This window comes from Benincasa hispida, chromosome 5 (genome assembly GCF_009727055.1).
Source record: "Benincasa hispida cultivar B227 chromosome 5, ASM972705v1, whole genome shotgun sequence".
NCBI lineage: Eukaryota > Viridiplantae > Streptophyta > Magnoliopsida > Cucurbitales > Cucurbitaceae > Benincasa > Benincasa hispida.
The window spans coordinates 56,510,199-56,533,563 of record NC_052353.1 but is presented as its reverse complement, the minus strand read 5'-3'; the positions used below and the strand labels follow the sequence as shown (position 1 = coordinate 56,533,563).

At 32.6% G+C, this 23,365-nt stretch overlaps 1 protein-coding gene across 2 annotated transcripts; it reads left to right on the top strand.

The window, feature by feature from the left end:
- Nucleotides 1–1,283: 1,283 nt before the first annotated feature.
- Nucleotides 1,284–6,855, top strand: LOC120078469 (tRNA-dihydrouridine(47) synthase [NAD(P)(+)]-like). 2 transcript variants are annotated; one of them, XM_039032735.1, is made up of 10 exons: nucleotides 1,289–1,692; nucleotides 1,992–2,108; nucleotides 2,216–2,452; nucleotides 2,699–2,948; nucleotides 3,066–3,322; nucleotides 3,711–3,983; nucleotides 4,814–5,095; nucleotides 5,509–5,629; nucleotides 6,067–6,236; nucleotides 6,345–6,855. In XM_039032735.1, exons 1-10 carry the CDS (start codon nucleotides 1,402–1,404, stop codon nucleotides 6,441–6,443), a joined length of 2,097 nt encoding a protein of 698 aa, XP_038888663.1. In that variant the 5' UTR covers nucleotides 1,289–1,401; the 3' UTR covers nucleotides 6,444–6,855. The 2 variants fall into 2 exon arrangements, with proteins under 2 accessions (XP_038888664.1, XP_038888663.1); XM_039032736.1 differs by lacking the exons at nucleotides 5,509–5,629; nucleotides 6,067–6,236; nucleotides 6,345–6,855 and adding an exon at nucleotides 5,247–5,316 and having other exon boundaries at nucleotides 1,284–1,692.
- Nucleotides 6,856–23,365: the final 16,510 nt, after the last annotated feature.

Sequence of the window (23,365 nt, the reverse complement as noted above, 5' to 3'; positions counted from 1 at the left end):
TTCTTGAAGGCCTTCCATTTGCCAGAAGTATGAATGTTCTACACGTTGAAGTAAAAGTAGACTGTCTTGAAGCTTCAAATCTGATCAATGGATCTTCTTCTTCCTTAAATGAATGTGTATGCTGACTGACTGAAATCTGGGATATATCGCAAACCCTTATGGAATGTAAAGTGAAATTTGTTAAATGTGAATGTGATTTCTTAGCTGAAAGTTGGCTAAGAAAGCTAGGCTCAATTCCCTCTCTGGGAGTTGGTTCAATTCTTTCCCTCCATCAATTTTTTTACTATTGTTGTTCTTGATGTTGTTCATCTGTTCCTTGTGGCGTAATAAATGCATTTTCCCTTAAAAAAACCTACTATATTTATATTTTACTATTTTATACTTAAATTATAATAAGCAAAATTCAAAACTCAAAGGTAAAATTGTAATGTTTTGAAATCGTAAGACAAAAATGTATATTTATAGTTACTTCTACAAGAAAAGTCGTCAAAGAAGAGTTTAAATTAGACTTATTAGAAGCTAAAAATGAAATCGAACCCTAACGTGGTTTAAGGGGTCCGCGGGATGAATGACCCTTTTTTAATAGCTCTAATGAAAAATGGGTACTTTTAAAAGGGAATGAAAAGTGGTCTTCTACTTGCTCTGAATTTACCAATTCGATCTTAAAAACCACCAGTGCGCTTGCAACTGAGAACGACACTCGATGCACGATACATGACACTCCATGTTCTATACTGTACACTTTATGTTGTATACTTTATGATCAATCGATACTCGATACTCCATGCACGATGCTCGATGCTCCATGTACGATATATGATGCTCCACGTTCGAGCATTATGTATCGATGCATGATATACGATGTCCCATGCTCGAGCATTGTATATCGATGCACGATACACAATGCTCGATATTTGATGTATAGCACATGATGCTCTATGCTTGATGCAAAGAAATGCAAAAAAGAAAAAAATAGGAAGAAGTAGAAATGTAGAAAAAAGAAAAGAAAAATAGAAGAAGAAATGCAGAGAAAAGACATAAAAGAAAAAGGAAAAAAAAAGAACGGAAGAAGAAATGAAAAAAAAAGAATCGCAAAAAAGAGTTGTAAAAAAGGAGAAAAAAAAAGTAAGAAGAAAAAACCCAAAAAAAGAGAGACGTTGCAAAATGAAGAAAAGAGAAGGAATACATTTGGGATTAAAATGGTAATTTCAGACCATGATAACATAAACATAAGAGCACTTTTATTGATTTAAAAAACGTACTCATTTACTATCTGGGCCTCTTCTTTCAGGCCATCCACGCCATTTTTCCATGGTCCAAGTCCAACTTCTTGAAGCCCTTTGACGTAACTTTCCACTTTCAGTTGCTCGTTCGCATTCGCCCTAGCACACTCCCCCACCAATGGAAGACTCGGTTACGGCGGAGCTCCTCGACGACACGGCGGTTTCCGAGGAGCCGGTTTCTCACTCGGCCGACAACGGAACTCAGTTGACGCCTCAACAACTGGTGGCCAAGGCCATAGCTCCTGTTAAGCGGGAGTTTCTTCGCCCTCCGCCAGTGAGGTCATCATCCTCTAACAACGTGAAGGATGCCACTTCCACCGCTAAGAGTGACAGTGATGATAAACCTGCTCCGTCCGGCTTGGTGAAGGAGAAGAAGTCCAAACGTCAATTGAAACGAGAACGACGTCAGGTTAACTTGTTATTCATATCGCTTTGTGTTCTTGTAGTGTTCGTTAACTTACGTCATTTTAACTTGCACTGTGGGATTTCTTTGCCGGATACTGTTTTGAATGGAATGTAGCTTGGAGTATACGTTCCTATCTGGAATTGATGGTTTACGACTAACTTGAACACTACAAATACTTACAAATAAATGTGATGAGTATCGCTGTATATTTTTGTTGATTTCATGAAGAAAAATTATTCTAAGTGAAAAGTATAGGCTCTTCGATAAGTACAGATTATGAGTATCGGATTTAATCTTTACAGGAACAGAAGTCCACTCGCCACTTGTGTCCTGAAATAGCGAAGACTGGAGATGTTAGTTCATGTCGGTATAGTGATAAATGCCGCTTTAGTCATGATATTGAAGCCTTTAAATCTCAGGTAGTTTATTGTAAATTTCACTTCTAGCCCATTTTTGTCTATCAAAATTTGTCTCCAAGTAATTTGTGATTTTACCTTTATTTTTGACTAGAGGTTTATGATCTTAGAAACCTGCTGATCTCGATGGAGAGTGTCCCTTCAGTGGTGCTGAACAACTTTGCCCCTACGGTTTAGCGTGTAGATTTGCAGGGACCCATAAGGAAGGTGTTCCTGCTGGTTCTTCAGTTACTTTGAAGAAATGCTCTGAAATGAATGGATTGAATAAAGATGTTCAAAAGCTCTTATGGAAAAACAAGATGAAATTTCCCAAAGCTGATTCCAAACTCAAAGAACTTGGGCTCTTGGTATGACCAGAAAGCGTACTTTGTATCTTTTTGAGACCTTTTTCTTTGTCATTGGGTATGACACTTGTATTTTGATTTCTTCTCACGATAAAATGTTACATAAATCCTGTCCATGTATCATCTTGAGATAAGGGGTGAAGAGGCTACAGCTTTTAAGGAATATACTCTAATGCATTTCCTAATCTGTTACCCATAATGTAGTCTGTTTACATTGCATAATCATTGACGTAATTTTGGCACTGTTAGGCTCAGGGAAAGTCAAAACTGAGGGTCAAAGAAGATAAGGAAAATGCTGTATCAAATGACATTGTGGTTGCAGACAGAACATGCTGCAGCAAAGTGAACAACGACTTGGATGCTGACTTAGAGATCTCTGTGAAAGTGCCAGAAGAAAATGAGCAGGAAGAAGGAACATTTTCATCTGATGAATCTCGACCCCTGAAGAAATCAAAATCTTTGTCTTCAGAGAATTTCCATTCTGATCAAGTTGACAATGGTGGTTTATATTATATTATATTTTCCGTTTAGTTTTGTTCAGAGATGTTTATGTGCAAGTACTTTATCTTATACTTTCATCTTCCTTTTGTTATTTATACTTTCATGTGTTCAACAGGGGCACGTATGATCGATGAAACCATTGGTGAGGGCCATACACCAATCGAGTCTGAAGTTATGAATGACAGTGTACTTCTTGATAGTGATGCAAGTCTAAAACCACATCCCCGTGAAAAAAAGCTTATTGATTTTAGAGATAAGCTGTATCTTGCCCCTCTGACCACTGTTGGGAATCTTCCCTTTAGAAGAGTTTGCAAAGTTTTAGGAGCAGATGTGACATGCGGTGAAATGGCAATGTGTACCAATCTTTTGCAGGTTGTACAGCTTTTCCATGGATCTACAGAAATTAATATCAGTAAAGGGTCCTTAATTGATTAGCATCAGCTAGCTACCAAGTTCCAAATTATTGGTTTTGAAATCATTTGTATGTTCTTGCATAACGAATCATTTGTATGTTTGTGATAAGGTCCACTGGTTAGGCATTTAGTTATGATAATATGCAACAACATTTTCAGTTCTAGATGTGCAGTTTTATATTATCAAACATGGTTTGGCTTTTTTTCATTTTGATCTTAAATATCATTGTATTGTACTTTATTTGGCATGTTTCTAATACAATTACTACTTAATGATGTTTCCATTTCATACTTTGTAAGATAAATTTAATGAAACCTTCTTTTATATTATTACTCATGTGGTATAGGGTCAAGCTTCAGAATGGGCATTGTTGAGACGACATTCCTCAGAAGATCTATTTGGTGTACAGATATGCGGTGCATATCCGGACACAGTTTCACGTGCTGTGGAACTTATAAACAAAGAATGTGTGCTTGACTTCATCGACATAAACATGGGATGCCCAATTGACATTGTTGTGAATAAGGGTGCTGGATCAGCTCTTCTCACAAAGCCAATGCGCATGAAAAGTGTAGTAGAAGCAGCTTCGGGAATTGTGGATACACCCATTACAATTAAGGTATCTGAGTCTTATGTACATATTTCAATGGAATGACCAAAATTAACTGGTGAAGTTGCTCTTAACTGAAGTAATGGGCACACTCCTTACATTTCTCTTTTTTCCTTAATAATATCCTAAATTTATAACATGAATTGGTTAGGAGGGCAAAGTTAAAACAGAAAATGAGTCAGATAAATATTTTTGAGAATTTAAGAGGCAAAAAGCCTAATGGAGGATTAACATTTGTAATATGGAGAAAAATGTGAAATCATTTAATTCATAGTCTTACAAGGAATAGTCAGAGACCAGTTATGGTTTCCTCCCACCTTTCCTCTTTTTTTTCCCCACTCTATATGTGAAGCTGCTCTCCCAGTTGGTTTGTTTTAGTGACGAAAGATCTTTAGTTTTCGTTTTTTCAATTTCCTTTTTTGGGTAAAAAAACACGTTCCATTAAAATAGAATGCAAGTACCAAATAGAATGACCATATCTTTTTGGGTAGTTGCAATCATAGGTTATGGGGTGGATTTCTCCCAAGCGCCGAGGACAGTTTCCCCACGTCCGACTCTGTTACCAATCCTAATCATAGTCGTAGCTCCACCTTTAATTTCACTTCTATATAGTGATGAATGCATGGTGTTTATTTCCTATCCCAAATAAAAAAAGAAATAGTTTTGTATAGTAGTGGAGAGTATATTGTTGAATTTGAACGCCAGCATATTCTTTTTTTGGGGAGGGGGAAATGAGGGGGGAACGGGAACTGTTATTACTTAGGATGGTAATCTATGTTTTGGTTATTTTTCTTGATCCCCAAGTTTTTCAATTTGTATCGTACTATCATGCCAACTAGGTTCGGACAGGCTACTTTGAAGGGAAAAACCGTATCGATTCACTTATTGCAGATATTGGTAACTGGGGAGCCAGTGCTGTAACCATTCATGGCCGGACTCGTCAGCAACGATACAGCAAGCTTGCTGACTGGGAATACATAAATCGTTGTTCCTCGTTGGCTCCTGAATCTCTGCAAGTTATAGGAAACGGGGACGTATTTTCATATTCAGACTGGAATCGACATAGGGACGAAGGTCCAAAGTTAGCCACATGCATGATTGCTAGAGGAGCACTGATTAAGGTTTGCAGTTTAATGCTCTTTTATTCGATTTTGACAATCTCTTTTTATTCGATTTTGACAATCTCTTTTTATTCGATTTTCTGTTTCAAAGCTTCGACTTAGTTGGAGAAGGATTAAAATATTGATGTTATCAGAATTTCAAATTTTGCAGATATATTGATAAAATATTGGGGGAAGCTCATGTAAATCATAAAAATTATTTAAATTGGTAATAGATCTTACTATTAGTATTTATAATATTTTGGCATTAGTAGATGATTTTTTGTTTTTGTTTGCATTTTTTTTTTTTTAATTTTACGAGTGTTTATAAAAGATATCAAGGATATCAATTAAACCACAATATCGATGTCGCACTTTCTGATTTACGTAGATATCTATGAATATTTCTTAATATCATCTGTTGTCTTTTGCAGCCTTGGTTATTTACTGAAATTAAGGAACAGAGAAACTGGGACATCACTTCAGGGGAGCGGCTAAACATCTTGAAGGATTTTGTTCATTTTGGGCTTGAGCATTGGGGATCCGACACAAAAGGTATGCCACTTATTGCTTGTTGCTCGTTATACTGATGTACACGTTTTATTCAACAAAAGACTAAGATTCCGTTTGGGATTGATTTTGGAGGCGTTACAAGTGATTACGTGAAGAATTTAACTGTTCCAGTGGTTGATTAAACTAACTATTACTTAGCCCAAAAAAATCAAAATTATGTTGATTTGTAATGTAGCTTTTTGGATTGACTTCTTAAATGACTCTTCAAATTAACTTTTTAAGATTCTCATTTTTCCTATTTTATTCTACTTTTTCGCTTTTAAAATTAAAAATTTACTAAATACTTATTTATTCTCAAAGCATATTCGACAGCCAATAGAAATTTGATTTAAATATTCAGCAAAGCATTCTGTTGCTACCGTGGGCTTCTTCGGTCGATTTTTATGCAATCCTTTTGTCCCTCTATATTAAATCTGCAGGTGTTGAGACGACAAGGCATTTCTTATTGGAATGGCTTAGCTACACATGTAGATATATTCCCGTTGGTCTTCTGGATGTTGTTCCCCAACGTCTAAACTGGCGACCACCATCGTATTTCGGCCGTGATGACCTCGAGACGCTCATGTCCTCTGACTCTGCTGCTGACTGGGTAACACTTTTATAACTCACCAGTAATTTTGGCTGGTTAATACCTTTCAATTGCAAGGTGAGAAATCAAACCATCAACTTGAATTGTAATCTCCTCCCATTTTTGCAGATTAAGATCTCAGAGATGTTGCTTGGTAAAGTTCCTGATGGCTTCTCGTTCGCACCCAAACACAAGTCCAACGCCTACGACCGAGCTGAAAATGGCTAATTTGGATTCGTTACTACAAAGATGATCGCTGCAATTCTCTTCTTGGTGCCATTGCTGATGCAGAGTATTGTAAGGCCTTTGCCGCGTGCATCGCCAGTTAAGTGGCTGAAGAGCTAATTTAGTTTTCTCACAAATTATTTATATATTTATGTTCCGATTACATCATAAATCTGCTGCAGTAATTAGGAAAAAAAGGACAAATCTGTTGGCCTGCCCTTTCTGCACAGCTGTTAAATTATTACATTTAAGATACGTTTATTTTAGTAAATCAATGATTATTTGAAAAGTGGACTCTATTCGACTATATTTGTTGCTTTCCTATGTTCTGTAATCGAATAAAATGCGGGGTTCACTTTTACGTTTGTAATAAAAGAATACAATCCAATTGAGGTGTGGAGGATGATCAATCCAATTGTGTTTCAAAATTATGAGACCCATTAGTTGACATCGTTATGTTTACTATTTTGTTATGATTACAATATGTTAATTATGAACTTGTTAGGTGTGTTATTGTATTTATCATTATTGTTAGTCTGATCCTAAATATTAATGATAACAATAAATGTGATAAATTCGTAATTTTAAGTAAATGTGATAAAAAACAATCTAATTATATTTGTGATTGTGACCTATTATTAGATCAATCGAATTCTATTATAATTATACATCATTACGGATTGATAAATGTGGGTTAATTGTTAATTCGTGTCATTGCATATATTTATTTTAATTTGAATTTAATGAATATTTTTATTTTATTTTTGCTTCATTTTATTTTCTTCCTCTTTTGAAGGCTCCGGAAATTGTAATTGAAATTAAGCCTACCAATTTCACTCCTGAAGTTTTACAATGGCTCTATTTTTGTCTTTTGAACTTTTAATATTTCTATTTTAATTGGAAAAAGAACTTTTAGATTTATTTCATTTTTATTCCTAAAATTTTAAAAATTTCCAGTCTCAACATAATTTTTTATTCTTACATTTGTTTTGGCTTCAATGAATTAATGACACATTATTGAGCATGATTTGTACTAAAGAAAATAGAAATATGAGCATGTTTTGAAGTTGCATAGCTTAGAGATGAGAATTGGGAAAATGAACATTTTGTGGAAAATAATGTAGCAGGACTTGCATGGTCATTTTTTAAAGTTTAGAAATTAAAATAGGTATATTAAAAATTTTGAACTAAAATGGAACCAATTTAAAAGTTCACCTGCATAAATAGAATTAAAAAAAAAATTAAGTGATAAGCTTAGCTTATAAACTTACAAGTTTAATTCTAAAAATTTTTAAACCTTAAAATATGTTTAATAAATATTTGAAATTTAAAAAGTCTATTAGTTCTAAACTAAAAAAATAATTTAAGAACTTTTAATTTTCTGATTAATAGCTTCTCGAACATATTAAAAAATTTAAACATTAACTAACTATTAAATATAAAATTAAATTTTAATAAGACAACTTTCAAATTTATGCTTTATATACGTGTAAATTTTAAAATATGTGGAATATTCTTGCGGTTAAACAAAAAATTGAAAACTCCAAAAACTATTAGACATTTTTCAAATAATTTTTTTGAAACATCACTTCTCAAATGCTAGAGGCCTATTAAAAATAAAATTAGAAGTTTTAAGAATCTATCAAATAGATTTTTTTTTTTTTTTTTTTTTTTTTTTTTTTTTTTTTTTTTTTTTTGTAACGTAGACGACCGAAATCTTTAGATAACCATATTTGTTTTATAAGATTATTTTTACGGATATCTGGGTATATTTTAATAACTTTGTTTATTTCGTAGGATCTATAAACTGTAGATGTATTATATAAAGTTCAAAGAATACCTTTGAGACTAATTGTTAATTTACAATTAATTTAATTATATTTGGACTTAAACAACATATTTTCTTTTATCAATTTAAATATCTTTTTAATTAATACGATTTATCTAATTTTATATATTATTTCAAATTTGAATTTGAATATTACGCTTAAAAAACAATAGAACTACGATATAACAAAAAAAAAAAGGTGATATATATGGTTGACAGTATTTATTTTAGTTATATAATGCAAATGAAAGATAATGATATGTTTTTTTTTTTTTTTTTTTTTTTTTTTTTTTTTTTTTTTTTTTTTTTTTTTTTTTTTTTTTTTTTTTTTTTTTTTTTTTTTTTTATTTTTTTTTCTATATATAGGTAAAATTATATATAAATATATATATATATATATATATATATTAAGGTAGGTAGATTTTCAAAAATAGAAAAATAAAGAAAACTATATACACAAAATAGCAAAATTTAATTTTATTTGATAGAGACTGATAGAGGATGATAAAAATTTATAAGTGTATAGAAACTGATAGAAGTCTCATTGATACATTGGGGTTTGTGCCCTAAATCCCGTGGTTTTCATAGTTTGTAATTTGTATATGAATTATTCAGTTAATAAAATAATGAGTTATTTTATTCGACACTTAGATTGCATTAACTCAATCCAATAAACTAAAATTCGAGGTTATTTTATGTAACTTAAACATGTACGTGGTTGACATATAGGTGGATCATGTTTAAGTTGTTGGGGTTGATGCCCTAAATCTTGTGGGTTTTGTAGTTTGTAATTGTAATGTACAAATGATTTTTTTATTTAATAAAATATGAGATATTTTATTTAACATTTAGTACCATTAACCCACAAAACCAATAAACTAACATCCAAGGTTATCTTGTATAGCTTAAACATGTATGTAAAAGACATACAGATGAATCATGTTTAAGTGATAACCTAAATGGTCTGTAGTAGATGGATAAGGCTGGATACTATATCCTATTGACACTACGAATATGACCCGCTTTGTAGATATTACAATTGTTGTAAAGTGCTACAAATGATCTGATCCTGATCATTCATGTGGAGACATGTGAGCGGGGGTGTTCTATATAAAAGAGTTTGTATAAAACCGAACCATGAAATGAATAGTCTCTTTATATAACACTGTTAATAATAGAAACTTACATTTCACTAGGATGACCATAGGTGACATGATTTGAATCCTGAGTTGTGAACTCCTGCCTATGAAGGCGGTCTTTTGATTTGTATGGGTGAGAGTGGCCAGATCACCGAGTCAAACAAGCCTACCATTTTGGGGATTCATCTGATTGGAGAGTTGAGAACATAGCTACATAAGACGAAATTCACTCATTCCCTAATGTCGGGTTAAGTAGATAAATTGCTCCCTTAAGGGCTGATTTCGGGGATTGAACAATGTGGTGCCATACCCTTTCTTGGCCTGAGAGGGGTTTGGTCATAGTGAGCTATGACTTATTGTTCATTAAAGGGATCAATGGTACTTAAGGAGTTAAATGTAACTACATTGGCAAAACGGTAATTTTGACCTAACTGTACTTAGAAGCAATTTGTGAAAGGGTCATCGCACTGTTGACTGGTTATGTTCAATGAGCGCAAAAATATATCTGTAGTGCGAAGAGTGTAGCTGTCGGTCTTTAGTGGAGTGACCGACAGTTAATGGATATTGAATAATTTAATTAAAATAGTTTAATCAATTATCCGAGTACCATTGAGGCTTCAATCTATAAGTTCATAAGGTCCCATCTGTAGCTCAACAGAGATTATTGATAATTAATTTTGGATTAATTTGAATTGTTCAAATTAATTGAGGAAATTAATTATATGTGATATAATTAATTTAACTTAATTATATATGATATAATTAATATAATGTATTTGATACATTATAATATAAAGTTTATTTTGAGAGAAATTAAATATTTGAATGTGATTGAAATACTATTTATATGGATTGGATTCATATAACTAAATTTAGTATAAATGTGATTTATATTAAATGCTATATATCATCGAGAGAAATAAAAGCTATAGGTTATATTGTATTTGATACAATATAAAAACTATGAGTCATGTGTTATATATGATATAACATATAGTTATATATACATATAATAAGTTCGTTACTATATATATATATATAATTATTAAAATTAAATTAGTTTTAATTTTAATTTTAAGTTTTAAAATTAAAAGGAGGGAAATAACTTCCCTCCCCTTAATTCTCTCAAAATGTATGGAGAAGGGGAGTTGGTTTTTGACGTATCATTCATTTATTTCTTCTTCCCAAGTGAGAACAAAGGGTTCTGGTTCTGTAAGTTTTATATAAATTCATCCCTGAGAAATTTCCTCTCTCAAATCTCTCTCCCTCTTTCCAAAAGAACACAGAGCCCACACCTCCTGTAATTCTTATCCCCTACAGAGAATACAGAAGACTTACTTTTGGTGGTGTCCCTTTGATTTATTGTTTGTAATCTTCAAAGGGTTCTTGATCGTGGTTATTCGTGACCGGAGAGGAGAAATTACGTGAAGAAGCTGTTCTTCAAGGGTAAGTGTTTTCCTAACCCTTCCTCTTCTTTTCTTAAGCATGTTGTAATTTCATGTTAATGTATATTAATTTATAATGTAATTTTATGTTAATGTATATTAATTTATACTGTAAATTATCATTCGGTGAAAATTGGGAATTGGGAACGATCCCCGTTTTCGCAGTGGACCTCACAGGTCCTTCATAAGTAATAACCTAAATGGTCTTTGATATATGGATAAAGTTGGGTGCCTTATTCTGATGATACTACGGATACGACCCATTTTTTAATTATTACAAAGGTTGTAAATATTGGAATTAGTGTCCTAAATATCTTGTATTCTCGTAGTTTGTAAACATTGTATAAACAAATTGTTACTAATAAAATAATTGTTATTTTATGAGTATACGCTCAATCCAATAAACTAAGATCCTAGGTTATTTTTATGTAATTTAAATAAATATGTAGAGACATACAGGTGGATCTTGTTTAAGTAATAACCTAAACGATTTGTAGTAGATGGATAAGCTATTGATTGGTTATATCTAATGGACACAAAATATATCTGTAGTACGAAGAGTGCAACTGTTGGTTTTCAGTGGAGTGACCGATAGTAAATGGAAGTTGGATAATTTAATTAAAGAGTTTGTTTAATTATTCAAGCACCATTGGAGCTTCAATCTACGGGTCCATAAGGTATCCTCTGTAGCTCAACAGGGATTTAATTGAGAATTAATTTTGGATTAATTTGAAGTGTTCAAATTTATTTAGGGAATTAGTTATATATGATATAATTGATTAAATTAATTAAATATATGATATAATTAATATAATATATTTGATATATTATAGTATAAAGTATTCTGAGAGGAATTTGAATATGATTCCAATACTAATTATATGAATGAGATTCATATAATTAAATTTAATATAAATATGATTTATATTAAATACCATAATGAGTTGAGAGGAATTAAATTTTGAATATGATTCAAATATTAGTTATATGGATGAGATTCATATAATTGATTTTAGTAATATGATTTATGTTAAATGTCATGTATTGTTGAGAGAAAATAAAACTATAAGTTATATTGTATTTGATACAATATAAAAACTATATGTTATGTATTATATTTTATATAACATATAGTGTGTGTATATATATATATATAATAAGGTAGTTATTATATATATACCTTATTATATATATATATATCATCATCATTATTAATTTAATTTGATTAAATTAATTTTAATTTTATTTTAATTAAAGGGAGGGAGTTACAACTCTCTCCCCTATTTTTTCTTTGAATAAAATGTGTAGTGTGTGGTTGGGAGGATTATTCAGTCATCTTCTTTCACCAATTGTGGATTTGAGAACTCTCCGGGTAACTCTCTTTGTAAAAATTTATAGAGAAGAAAACCTTTTTCTTTCCCTCTCATCCTCTTCTTCTCTCTTCCAAATATTGGGCAAAACCCACAACTCCTGCCATATTCTCAACCCTTGAGAATACAAAAGGTTCCAGTTTGTGGTGGTGTCCTGATCAAAGAAGAGATCGGGGTCTATTCGAGGTAACATGAAGAAATTGGCTTCAAAGTAATGTATATTTCTTTCCCTTTTACCCTCAAATGCATGCTGTAAAATTTGGTTTGATAATGCATCTCTGTTATGTTATGTAATTTTAGAATTCTGTAAAAATAAAATTGGGAATGATCCCCACTTTCGCATAGAAACTGTCACTGGTAGTCATTCAGTAAAATGTTACAAACGATGTGTCCTAATCGTTCATGTGGAGATATACGAGTGGGGGTATCCTATACAAAGAGCTTGTATAAGACCAGATCGCAAAATGATTAATCTCTCTTTATAACAACGTTAATTGAAGAGATTACATTTCATAGGAGGACCATAAATGACAACCTTACTCCTGAGTGAGTTATGAACTTCTGTTTATAGCACAACCCTTTGATCTGTATGGGTGAGAGTGACCGAATTCGCGGACTCAATAAGCCTACCATTTTGAGGATTTATTTGAGTAGGGAGTTGAAAACGTTATACAAGATGAAATCCACTCATTCTCGTCTTTAGGGTGAGTATATGAATTACTCCCTTTTGTGTTGATTCTGAGTCTTGAACAATGAGGCCCCACCCTCTCACTGACCCGCGAGGGATTAATTTATAGTTGGACTATGAACTATTTGTTCATTAGAGGGATCAGTGGTACTTAAAACGTTAGATGTAATTACAAGGGTAAAATAATAATTTGATCCAATTGTAATTACGAGTGATTCATGAGGGATGAACTTACTGTTGATTGGTTATATCCGTGGACACAAAATAATATATTTACAATGCAAAGTGTGCAGCTGTATGTCTTTAGTGGAGAAACCTGCAGATAATGAATGTTGATTAAAATAAAAGAATTTAATTAATTAATCTTGTATCATTGGAGTAGGTCCATTAGGTCCTCTTACTAGCTTAATAAGGGTAAAACAAGAATAAATTAATTTTGGATTAATTTGAATTGGTCAAATTAAATAAGGGAATTAATTGTATGGGATGAAATTAATATAATGTATGTGAATACATTATAATATAAAGTTAATTTTGAATAAGATTTAAAATTATACTTTACGGGAGAGATAAATATTTGAATAAAATTCAAATATTAATTATATGAATGAGATTTAAATAAAACTATAAGTTAAAATTAATATGAATAAGATTCATATTAAACTATAGGTTATGCGAGAGAATATTATTTGAAATGAAATTAAATATGTGATAATAATTAATTAATTAATACTATTTAAATATATATATATATAGTTCAAATGAAATTAAATCTGCGACTAGTCTTTCCTTGAAGGATCCACTGTCTTCTCGAGGATACTTTTGATCTCCTAGTTTGAAAGCTCATCCAGACCATTAGTCTATAAATGATATGCTATGGCAATTCGATGCTTCACATTGTACTTTTGCGATAGGCTTGCCATAGTTCAGTTGATGAAATGAGTTCCTTCATCACTAATTAGGGCTTTTAGTGTTCGTATCTGCAGAAGATATTCTTTAAGAGTAACTTCTTCACCACTTTGGCATCATTAGAAGCAGTTTCCACTGCCTCTATCCATTTCAAAACATAATCTATCGCTAGGAGGATATAAAGAATTTCCAAGCGATGGTGGAAAAGGCTCCATAAAATCATTTCTCCATACATCAAAGATCTACACTTTAAGGATGTAATTCATCAATATTTTCGCTGTGGGCTGTCAAATTTCCTGTTCTCTAGAACTTGTCACATTCTTGAGTGAATTTATGAGCGTCTCTAAACAGCATCGGCAAAAAATACCCACTCTATAATACCTTAGCTGCTATTTTCATTCCTTCGAAGTGGCCTCCGTATGGAGCCTTGTGACATGCTTCAAGAATAGTGGCTACTTTTCTTCTACAACTCACATCTCCAGATCTAGTTTGATCTCAATTTGAACAAGTATGAGTCATCCCAATAATAATGTTTGAGATCAGGAAAATGAAGGAATCTTGTTAGGGTTCTTGAGCAGAAGCAGATCGTCCCAATTGTCCCAAATTTCATAGAATAAAAATTTTACAGTAAAATGACAAAAAATATGCATTTAATTAAATAATTACAACATGCCGAAAAAACAAACAAAAGGGAATGGATTTGGGTTAAGAACCCTTATCTTTGAAAAATCCAATCTTCACGTTAAATCCTCTTAAAAAAGGACACCACCACAATGGCTACCATGGTATTCTCAGGGATTTTGAGAGAGAACGAATTTTCTTAGTAGAGAGGAGGAGGAGGAAGGATTGAATTTTTCACAGACCATTTATGTGTAGAGAGAAACTCTGTATCCAATTTTCACAAAAACTGCACAGGATCACCTCCCACTCTCACATCTGAGAGAGCAAAAGGTGGGGAGGGAGTTACAACTCCCATAATTAGTTTTCTAAAATAAATAAATTAAAAAATATTTAATATATATATTAAACTATATGTTATATAAAATATAACATATAACCTATAGTTCCTTTCTCTCACCAATGACATTTAATGTAGATCACATTTACATTAAATTTAACAATATGAATCTAATTCATATAGTTAATATTTGAATCATTTCAAACATTTATTTCCACTCATTAATAGTATAATGAATCAAATACATTATAGTAATTATATCACATGTAATTAGAATTAATTATATCGCATATAATTAACTAATTCCCTCGATTAATTTGAACAATTAAATTAATCCAAAACTGATTCTCATTAGTTCCCGTTGAGCTACCGTGGGGACCTCATGGACTTGTAGCTTGAAGCTCCAACGGTACGTGAATAATTAATTAAACTATTTAATTAAATTATTCACCATCCGTTAACTGTCGGATACTCCACTAAAGACTGACAACTGCACTCTTCGCACTGCAGATATATTTATGTGTCCATTGGATATAACCAATCAACAGTACTATGACCATTCACAAATTGCTCGTAAGTATAGCTGGACCAAAAATTCCATTTTGTCCTTGTAGTTACACCTAACTCCTTAAGTACCACTAATATTTCATGGTTCGGTCTTATACTAACTCCTTTGTATAGAATATTCCCACTCACATGTCTCCACATGAATGATCAGGATCAGATCATTTGTAGCACTTTATAACAATTATAACATCTACAAAGCAGGCATACTCGTAGTGTCACCAACATAAGGTATCCAACCTTATCCATTTACTACAAACCATTTAGGTTTTCACTTAAACATGATCCACTCTAATGTCTTTACATACATGTTTAAGTTACAAGATAACGTTGGATGCTAGTTTATTGGTTTGTGGTTAATGCAACTAATTTTGAAATAAAATAACACATATTTTTATTACATAAATAAAAAATTTGTATAATACTACAAACTATAGGACCCTACGTTATTTAGGGCATCAACCCCAATAGGACAAACTTTTTCATTTTCTTACTGGTAGCTTTTGGTGGCAAAACTCCAACTTCTAAGTAGTTGGCAAAATCAACATACCATGGAACATGGTCAATAGCAAGCAACTGCTCATCGATAAAGGCATCTTTTGTTGGGTTTTATGTCCTAAAACTCGCAATTTGTAAAATGATAAACATTTTCTATAGTCAATAAACTTGTTATTGATTTTATAAATTATATACATGAGAGTCTAAATCCAATAAACTAAGACCCATGACTATTACATGAGTACTTGAACTTTATCTGGAGACATAAGAGTGAATCAGATTCTAGTAAATAGTCAAAATGATCTATAGTATATGAATAAAGTTGGATACCTTATTCTGGTAACACTATTGGATGTAGTTTACTCTGTAGTTGTTACAAAGAATTGTAAAGTGCTACATACGAAGTGATTATAATTTGTACATGTTATGACATGAGGAGTGGGGGCGTCTTTTGCAATGAGTTTTCATAAGATCAGACCAAGAAATAAGTCACTCTTACTTTATAATGCTGTTAACTGTATAAGACTGATTATTTCACTTAGATGACCTAGGTAACTCGATCTTAATCTTGAGCTAACCATGAACTCCTGTTTATTTGGGATTATCCTTAGATTTGCATAGGTGAGGGTTGGCTTAACAATGCCGGCTCAATAAGCCTCTCATTTTAGGGGTAAGACTGAATAGATAGTTGGGGATATAGGGTGCCAGATGGAATTCACGCCTACCCGATTTAGAGATAGGAGAAAGGTTGTTCTCTCAAGTACCGAATCCAGGTCTTGAACAAGGGGCCCCATCCTCTCCCTAGGCTGAGAGAGTTCGGTTTAGTGATTGAATCACAAACCAGTTATTCATTAGAGGATCAGTAGGAATTTGAGGAATAAGAAGTAATCTCGGGGGTAAAACAGATATTTAACCCAGTGAAGGGTCGACTTACTAATTATGATTAAATCATGTGGACATAATATATCTATAGTGAGGGGAGTGCAACTATGGGTGTTAGTGAAGTGACCCATTAGTTAACGAATGGGGGTTAATTTGGTCTAATAAGTTTAGCCAATTAATCTCGGATTATTGGAGCCCATGATCTGTAGACCTGCGAGGTCCCCCTACTAGCTCATAAATGGATTAGCTTTAGAGTAGCGTGATAAGTTAATTTGAAATATTCAAATTAGAATTAAGAAAATTAGTAATTATATGAGATGTAATTACGTGTTTAATTTTAGAATTAAACGGAATAGGAGAATTTATATTTAAATATGATTTAAATATATGAAGATGGATATGTGTAAAAATTAATTTAATATTTGATATTAAATTAATTAGTATTATTTAAAAATTAATTTTATAAAATTAATAAAAATNTGATATTAAATTAATTAGTATTATTTAAAAATTAATTTTATAAAATTAATAAAAATTTTCAGTTTTAAAATCAAAATTGATTTTGAAATCGGTTTTGATGGAAATTGAAAAGTTGGTAACATGCACAAATGGAAAAACAAGTTTTTCCATTACCCATCTTCTACTTGCTCACACAAGATCCATCACCATTGCCTTCAATGACTTTAAGCATGAGCTGCAACTCATGTAGCTATCTTCCTTGCATGATGGTCTGTAATATATTGAAGAGATTGGAGTGAATTTGAGGCATGCAATCGATAGAATTTTAGTTGAAAATTCGTGGTGAAGAAGGTGTTCTTCAACCAGATTGCTGCTATGAGCACTTCTCATAGTTCCTTTGATTCAAGCTTGTTTTGAGTCTCACAACTCAATCTAGAGCACCAAGAGAATAGTGGGGAAGATCTTGAGGTGGTCTGAAACGAGATTTGGTGAAGATTGCAGCTGGAGATTAAGCTTTGAAGAAGTTCTACAAAGGTATGTCATGAAACTCATTTGTTTCTGAAAAAGCATGCTTTATATTTTGTCAAAATTAATGAATTAGAGTGTTTAATGATCCTTGTTACTTCCATTGTTGCTGATACAATCCTACAATTGATATTAGAGTATCATATAAGCATTTAATTCAGTTTAATCTGGTGTGGTGGGCGTTTTATATGAGTTATATGAAACTTCTACACCGATATGGTTTTATGAGTTTTGGCTTTTAATTTCTCTTTGATTTCTTAATTAAATTTGTAATTGGCTTTTGTTTGATGAGCTTATATGTGTACCCAAGAGTCTGTAGTTTATTTGGAGTCATTAGAGTTGAAATTAAGTTGTAATTAAAGAAACAAGTGAAGAAGGTCGAGCTGTTGTTTCCAGTTTTTTTAGCTTCTGCCCAAAATCGTCGTTGAATTTCAGATGCTAAACGATCGTCTAGTTCCAGGCGTTACATGATGTGAAGAAAATCTAGACAATCGTATAGCTATAGGCGCTGGTCGTTATGATATTGGACGCTAGACGATCGTGTACCTGCGGGAGCTAAACAATGCGTTGAAATGCTATATGATAGCACTACGCAATCGTTTAGCTTTGTGTGGGATCTAAATGATGCGTTGGAAGTGCTATACGATGACACTACACGATCGTGTAGCTGCGGCGTACGCTAAGTGATGTGATGAAGTGCTATTGATGACGCTAAGCGATCGTCTAGCTGCGGTGTTAAGCGATGCGTTGAAGTTCTATGTGATGGAACTAAACGATCGTGTAGCTATATGCTGAACGATGCGGTGAAGTTCTATGCGATGGAATTAAGTAATCGTGTAGCTTCAATGGACACTAAACGATGATAAGAAGTGCTATGCAATGGTGTTAAGTGATCATGTAGTTTTACTTGAGAGCTAAATGATCGCACTATACGATAGACAAAAGACACTAAGCGATCGTGTACCTCTACCCAACACTAGGTGTTGGCGTTAGACGATAGCCTCAGTGTTACATGATTAGCCTTAGCGAGATTTTGAGGTTGGACTGAGAGCAGCCAGTTCGACCGATTTTCTCGAGGTCCATTCTGGTTCAGCCTCAAAGGGCTTTTGACTGGTCCAGTTCAGACTTATCCAGTTCGGTCTAAGATGCTTGGGTTCGGTTTGGAGCGGTTCGAGTGGGTTTTGAAGTTGTTTATAATAGTTAGGCTTCTGTTTGCTTGTTTATGCCAAAACTGAAACCATATATGGTCTGTGTTTAATTATTTATGCATTTGATGTATGTTATAATTAAATAAATCTTGTATGTGCATACAGTATGCCATTTAGATTTAAAATCCCACCATAGGAAGCATGTTACATGCATTGAAATTATGTTATAATTTGTTATAATATATAGTATGCATGTTGTTAGGTTTTATGTCCTAAAACTTGTGGTATGTAAACAATGGAACCTATTCTGAAAGTTCAATAAGGTGATATTGAATAGATGTTTTGCTTATGAGAAATCCAATAAACTTGAAAGTCCCTTGACTATTGGATGAGTACTTAAACTTTATGTGGAGTCATAAAGGTGGATCAGATTCGAGTAAATAGTCAAAATGATCTATAGTGTATGAATAAGATTGGGTACCTTATTATGGCAACACTATTAGATGCGGCATGCTCTGTAGTTGTTACAAGAAGTTGTAAAGTGCTATAAATGAAGTGATCCTAATTCATTCATGTTGGGACATGAGAAGTGAAGGGTGTCCTTATGTTGGGTTTGTACAAGATCGGACCACGAAATTAGTCACTCTTACTTTATGACGCCGTTTACTGTTTAAGACTAACTATTTCAAAGAGATGACATAATTAACTTGACCTTAATCCTGAGCTAACTATGAACTCTTGTTTATTTGGAATTATCCTTAGATTTGCATAGGTGAGGGTTGACTCAACAGTGTCGGCTCAATAAACCTCCAATTTTAGGGGTAAGACTGGATAGATAGCTGGGGACATAGGGTGCAAAACGGAATTCACTCCTACCCGTTTTAGGGATAAAAGAGAGGTTGTTCCTTTAAGTGTTGATTTTGGGTCTCAAATAAGGGGCCCTGCCCTCTCACTGGCCCGAGAGAGACTCGGTTTTATTGATTGGATCACAAAACAATTGTTCATTAGGGGATCAATGGGGACTCAAAGAACATGAGGTAATTTCGAGGGTAAAACAGAGATTCGACCCGTTATTACAAACAACCTGTGAAAGGTTGACTTACTAATCATGGTTATATCGAGTGGACATAATATATCTATAGTGAAAGGAGTTCGACTATGGGCTTTAGTGGAGTGACCCATTAGTTAATGAATGAGGGTTAGATCGGTTTAATAAGTTTAGTCGATTAATCTCGGATCGTTGGGGCCCATGATCTGTGGGTCCACGAGGTCTCTCTACTAGCTCGAAAATGGATTAGCTCTAGAGTAGTGTGTTAAGTTAATTTGAAACATTCAAATTAGAATCAAACAGAATTGGAGAATATATATTTAAATATGATTTAAATATATGAAGATGGAATTATGTAAAATTAATTTAATATTGGATATTAAATTAATTAAAATTATTTAAATTGTTTAAATAATTATTTATTAATTTTATTAGAAAATTAATTTATAAAATTAATAAATTTTGATTTTAGAAATAAAATATGATTTTAAAATCAAAATTGGATTTTGGAAATAGAAAATACACAAAATGGAAAAATGGTTTTTTCCAACTTCATCTTCAACTAGCTTACGAAGAACCCATTATCTTCAAACTTCATTTACTCCAAGCATGAGCTACATCCCATGTAGCAAATCTCTTTGCATGATAGTCTGCAATATATTGAAGAGATTGGAGTGAAGTTGGAGTTAGGCAATTGATAGAATTTTAGTTAAAAAAATTTGGGTTGAAGAATGTGTTCTTCATTGGGTTGCTACTGTGAGCATTCCCCAAGTTCTCTTTGATTCCAACTTATTTTGAGTCCCATAACTCAATCTAGAACATCAAGAGAATAGTAGGGAAGATCTTGTAAGGATCTGCAGAAAGATTTGGAGGAATTTGCAGCTGGAAGTTGAGATTTCAAAGGTTCATCAAAGGTATGTTTTGAAACCCATTAAATTCTGTTTGAGCATGCTTTCATTTCTGCCAAAATTAATCAGTTAGAGTGTTTATCGATTCTCATCGCTTCCGCTGCGTACTAGTACCATTCCAACACATGTTAGGATTTCTTATATTTAATATAAGTGTTATATTAAATATTGAATGCCTTTATGCATGTTATGGATGTTTAGTATGTCTAAAGTTTTATAAGTTGTTATAAAATTAGGTTAGACATTTAAAATCCATAAAGAACAGTTGCATGCTCACTAGGTTGACCATCTGTTTTAATAGTTAAAACTTGTAAAACTTGGGTTACAAACTCAACCAGTATATAATCCTGTCTAAGGCTGGGGGTACTTAAGTTGACGGTCTACGAAACACTTCCTACCTGGAGATTATGACTGAATTATTGAGCGTTGGTAACCAGTTTTATGAGCATACGTGAGCAATGTGATGTAATAAAATGGTTTATCATCTAGACATTGTAGGTTAAAATCCAATTATAAGCGTTATATTTGGATAAACCACATAGGCTTAGGGTTGTTTTATTAGCCGAAAAGAACCTAAATATAAATCTATCCAATTAATAGAACACTTCAGTGGCAGTTTAATAACTTCTATATGATAAAGTTATTAGAACACTTCATTGGGAGATTAATAACATATACGATAAATTATTTTTAACTCTTACATCTCTAAGAGTTCACAATCAAGATCTAAGCGATACTTCCTATCACCCTGGGAGTGACCTCCATACGGAAAGTAATTTTTAGCTTAAATCTAGATTGCGGTGAATAAGAGGAAGTTGTTCAAACATAAATCAATTATTCGATATATAGATTTCAACTGCCACATCTCCAGATAGTTTACACCGTGAGATTTGGGAACATTAGGAATTGAGCCAGTAATTAACCACAAGGATTTTCATTCTAAAGAGTTTGTTTTTCTCTCCTAAGCAATATTATTTTGATTTTCTCCAATTTCTCTTTGATATCCTAATTTACTCATAAAGAATACCAAAATGAGAGGATAGTTTGATAGTTGCTATACTTTTGAAAGCTTTTTAGTCTATTTAAAATAGGCTTTAAACTTTAAAGTTTAATCTTTAGAGGCCCTATTGGCCTTCCTTTTATGTTTTGGCTCCACCCATTCTTCCATTTTTTCTTCTCATTGTTTCCCTTCTCGTGGGTAAGTTACAAGTGAACATAATGTACTTGATTTTCCAAAAGTAGTGTACCTTGAACTATTCTGGTTTTGTAGTTCCCTTTGGAACTTTAAGAATGGAAAGAACTTTGAATGTTATTATTATCATTTTATGGAACTAATGTATGCATCATGTCTCATACTTTGATGGACATGAGTGAATGATTAATTTCTCTTTTGACTACCAGACTTAGTTCCAATCTTCATCTATACGGCCATCAATTCTCAAGGTAGAAAGATATATAATTTCAGCCTTTGGAAGACCCATCCAAGTAAGGTTTACTTTTGATTTTTTTAGGGCTTAGAAATCAGGTCTATATTTTTCTTATTAGTTGTCTTCTATTTATTCAACTATTGAGCTTTCTTGTTTTGCAGGTGCAACAATAAAGATTTGGTATCACAGCCTCTTTATGCTTTTTCTTGGGGAACTCTAGATCCAACACATTATGTATTTGAGCTTTGTGGTTTTTCTTTTTTAGATCTCAAATAGAGACATTTTTTCATCTTTAGATGTCAAACTATAGTTTTGATCTTTGAAAATAGTATGACTTGTGAAAGGTTGTTGGTTGTAGGTTTGGATTAAATCGAACCCTCAAAAGTAGACAACTAGCTCTCTTAAACTTTAGACTTTCGAGCTCTATGTATCAATATCAATGTAACTTGTTGATAGGTTACTTAGTTAAACAATTTATCATTTTTTTCTTGTAAATTAGTTAATTTTATTTATGAAAGCTAAGTTGTATACCTACAAGCAAATAAGATTTTATTTTGTGCATGTACAAATAAAAGATAAATACTATTGATTTGCATGTGCGCAAGCAAATTTTTTTTATATATATTCTTTTTAATGACAAAACGATGACAAATATTTAATATTGGACAATTACTAACAGAAAGTAGGTGAAAACCGACATTAAAGATAATGTTCAATGTCAGTTGAAAACCGACATTGAAAATAATATTCAACATCGGTTGAAAACTGACATTGAAGATAACTGACATTAAAAACTTGGTCATCTATAATGTTGATTTAAAACTGACATTAAAGACAACCAACATTGAAGAACTTTTATAACACAATCTTTGATGTCAGTTGTCAACCGACATTATACTCTTATAATGTTAGTTTTAAACCAACATTAAAGCCCATTTTTGTAGTAGTTGTATCATTTGATAGGGAGATTGTGCAACGAGGAGACGTGATTGTCACGAAGATTGCTTCGAAGCACAATGTTATCAATCCATATACAAATACTCTTACAGTTAAAGTTTTTTAGGGTCACTGTCACACCCCCTCCCAGACTACCCACCTAATCTAGAAAGAGGTGTGAAGATGCTAAACA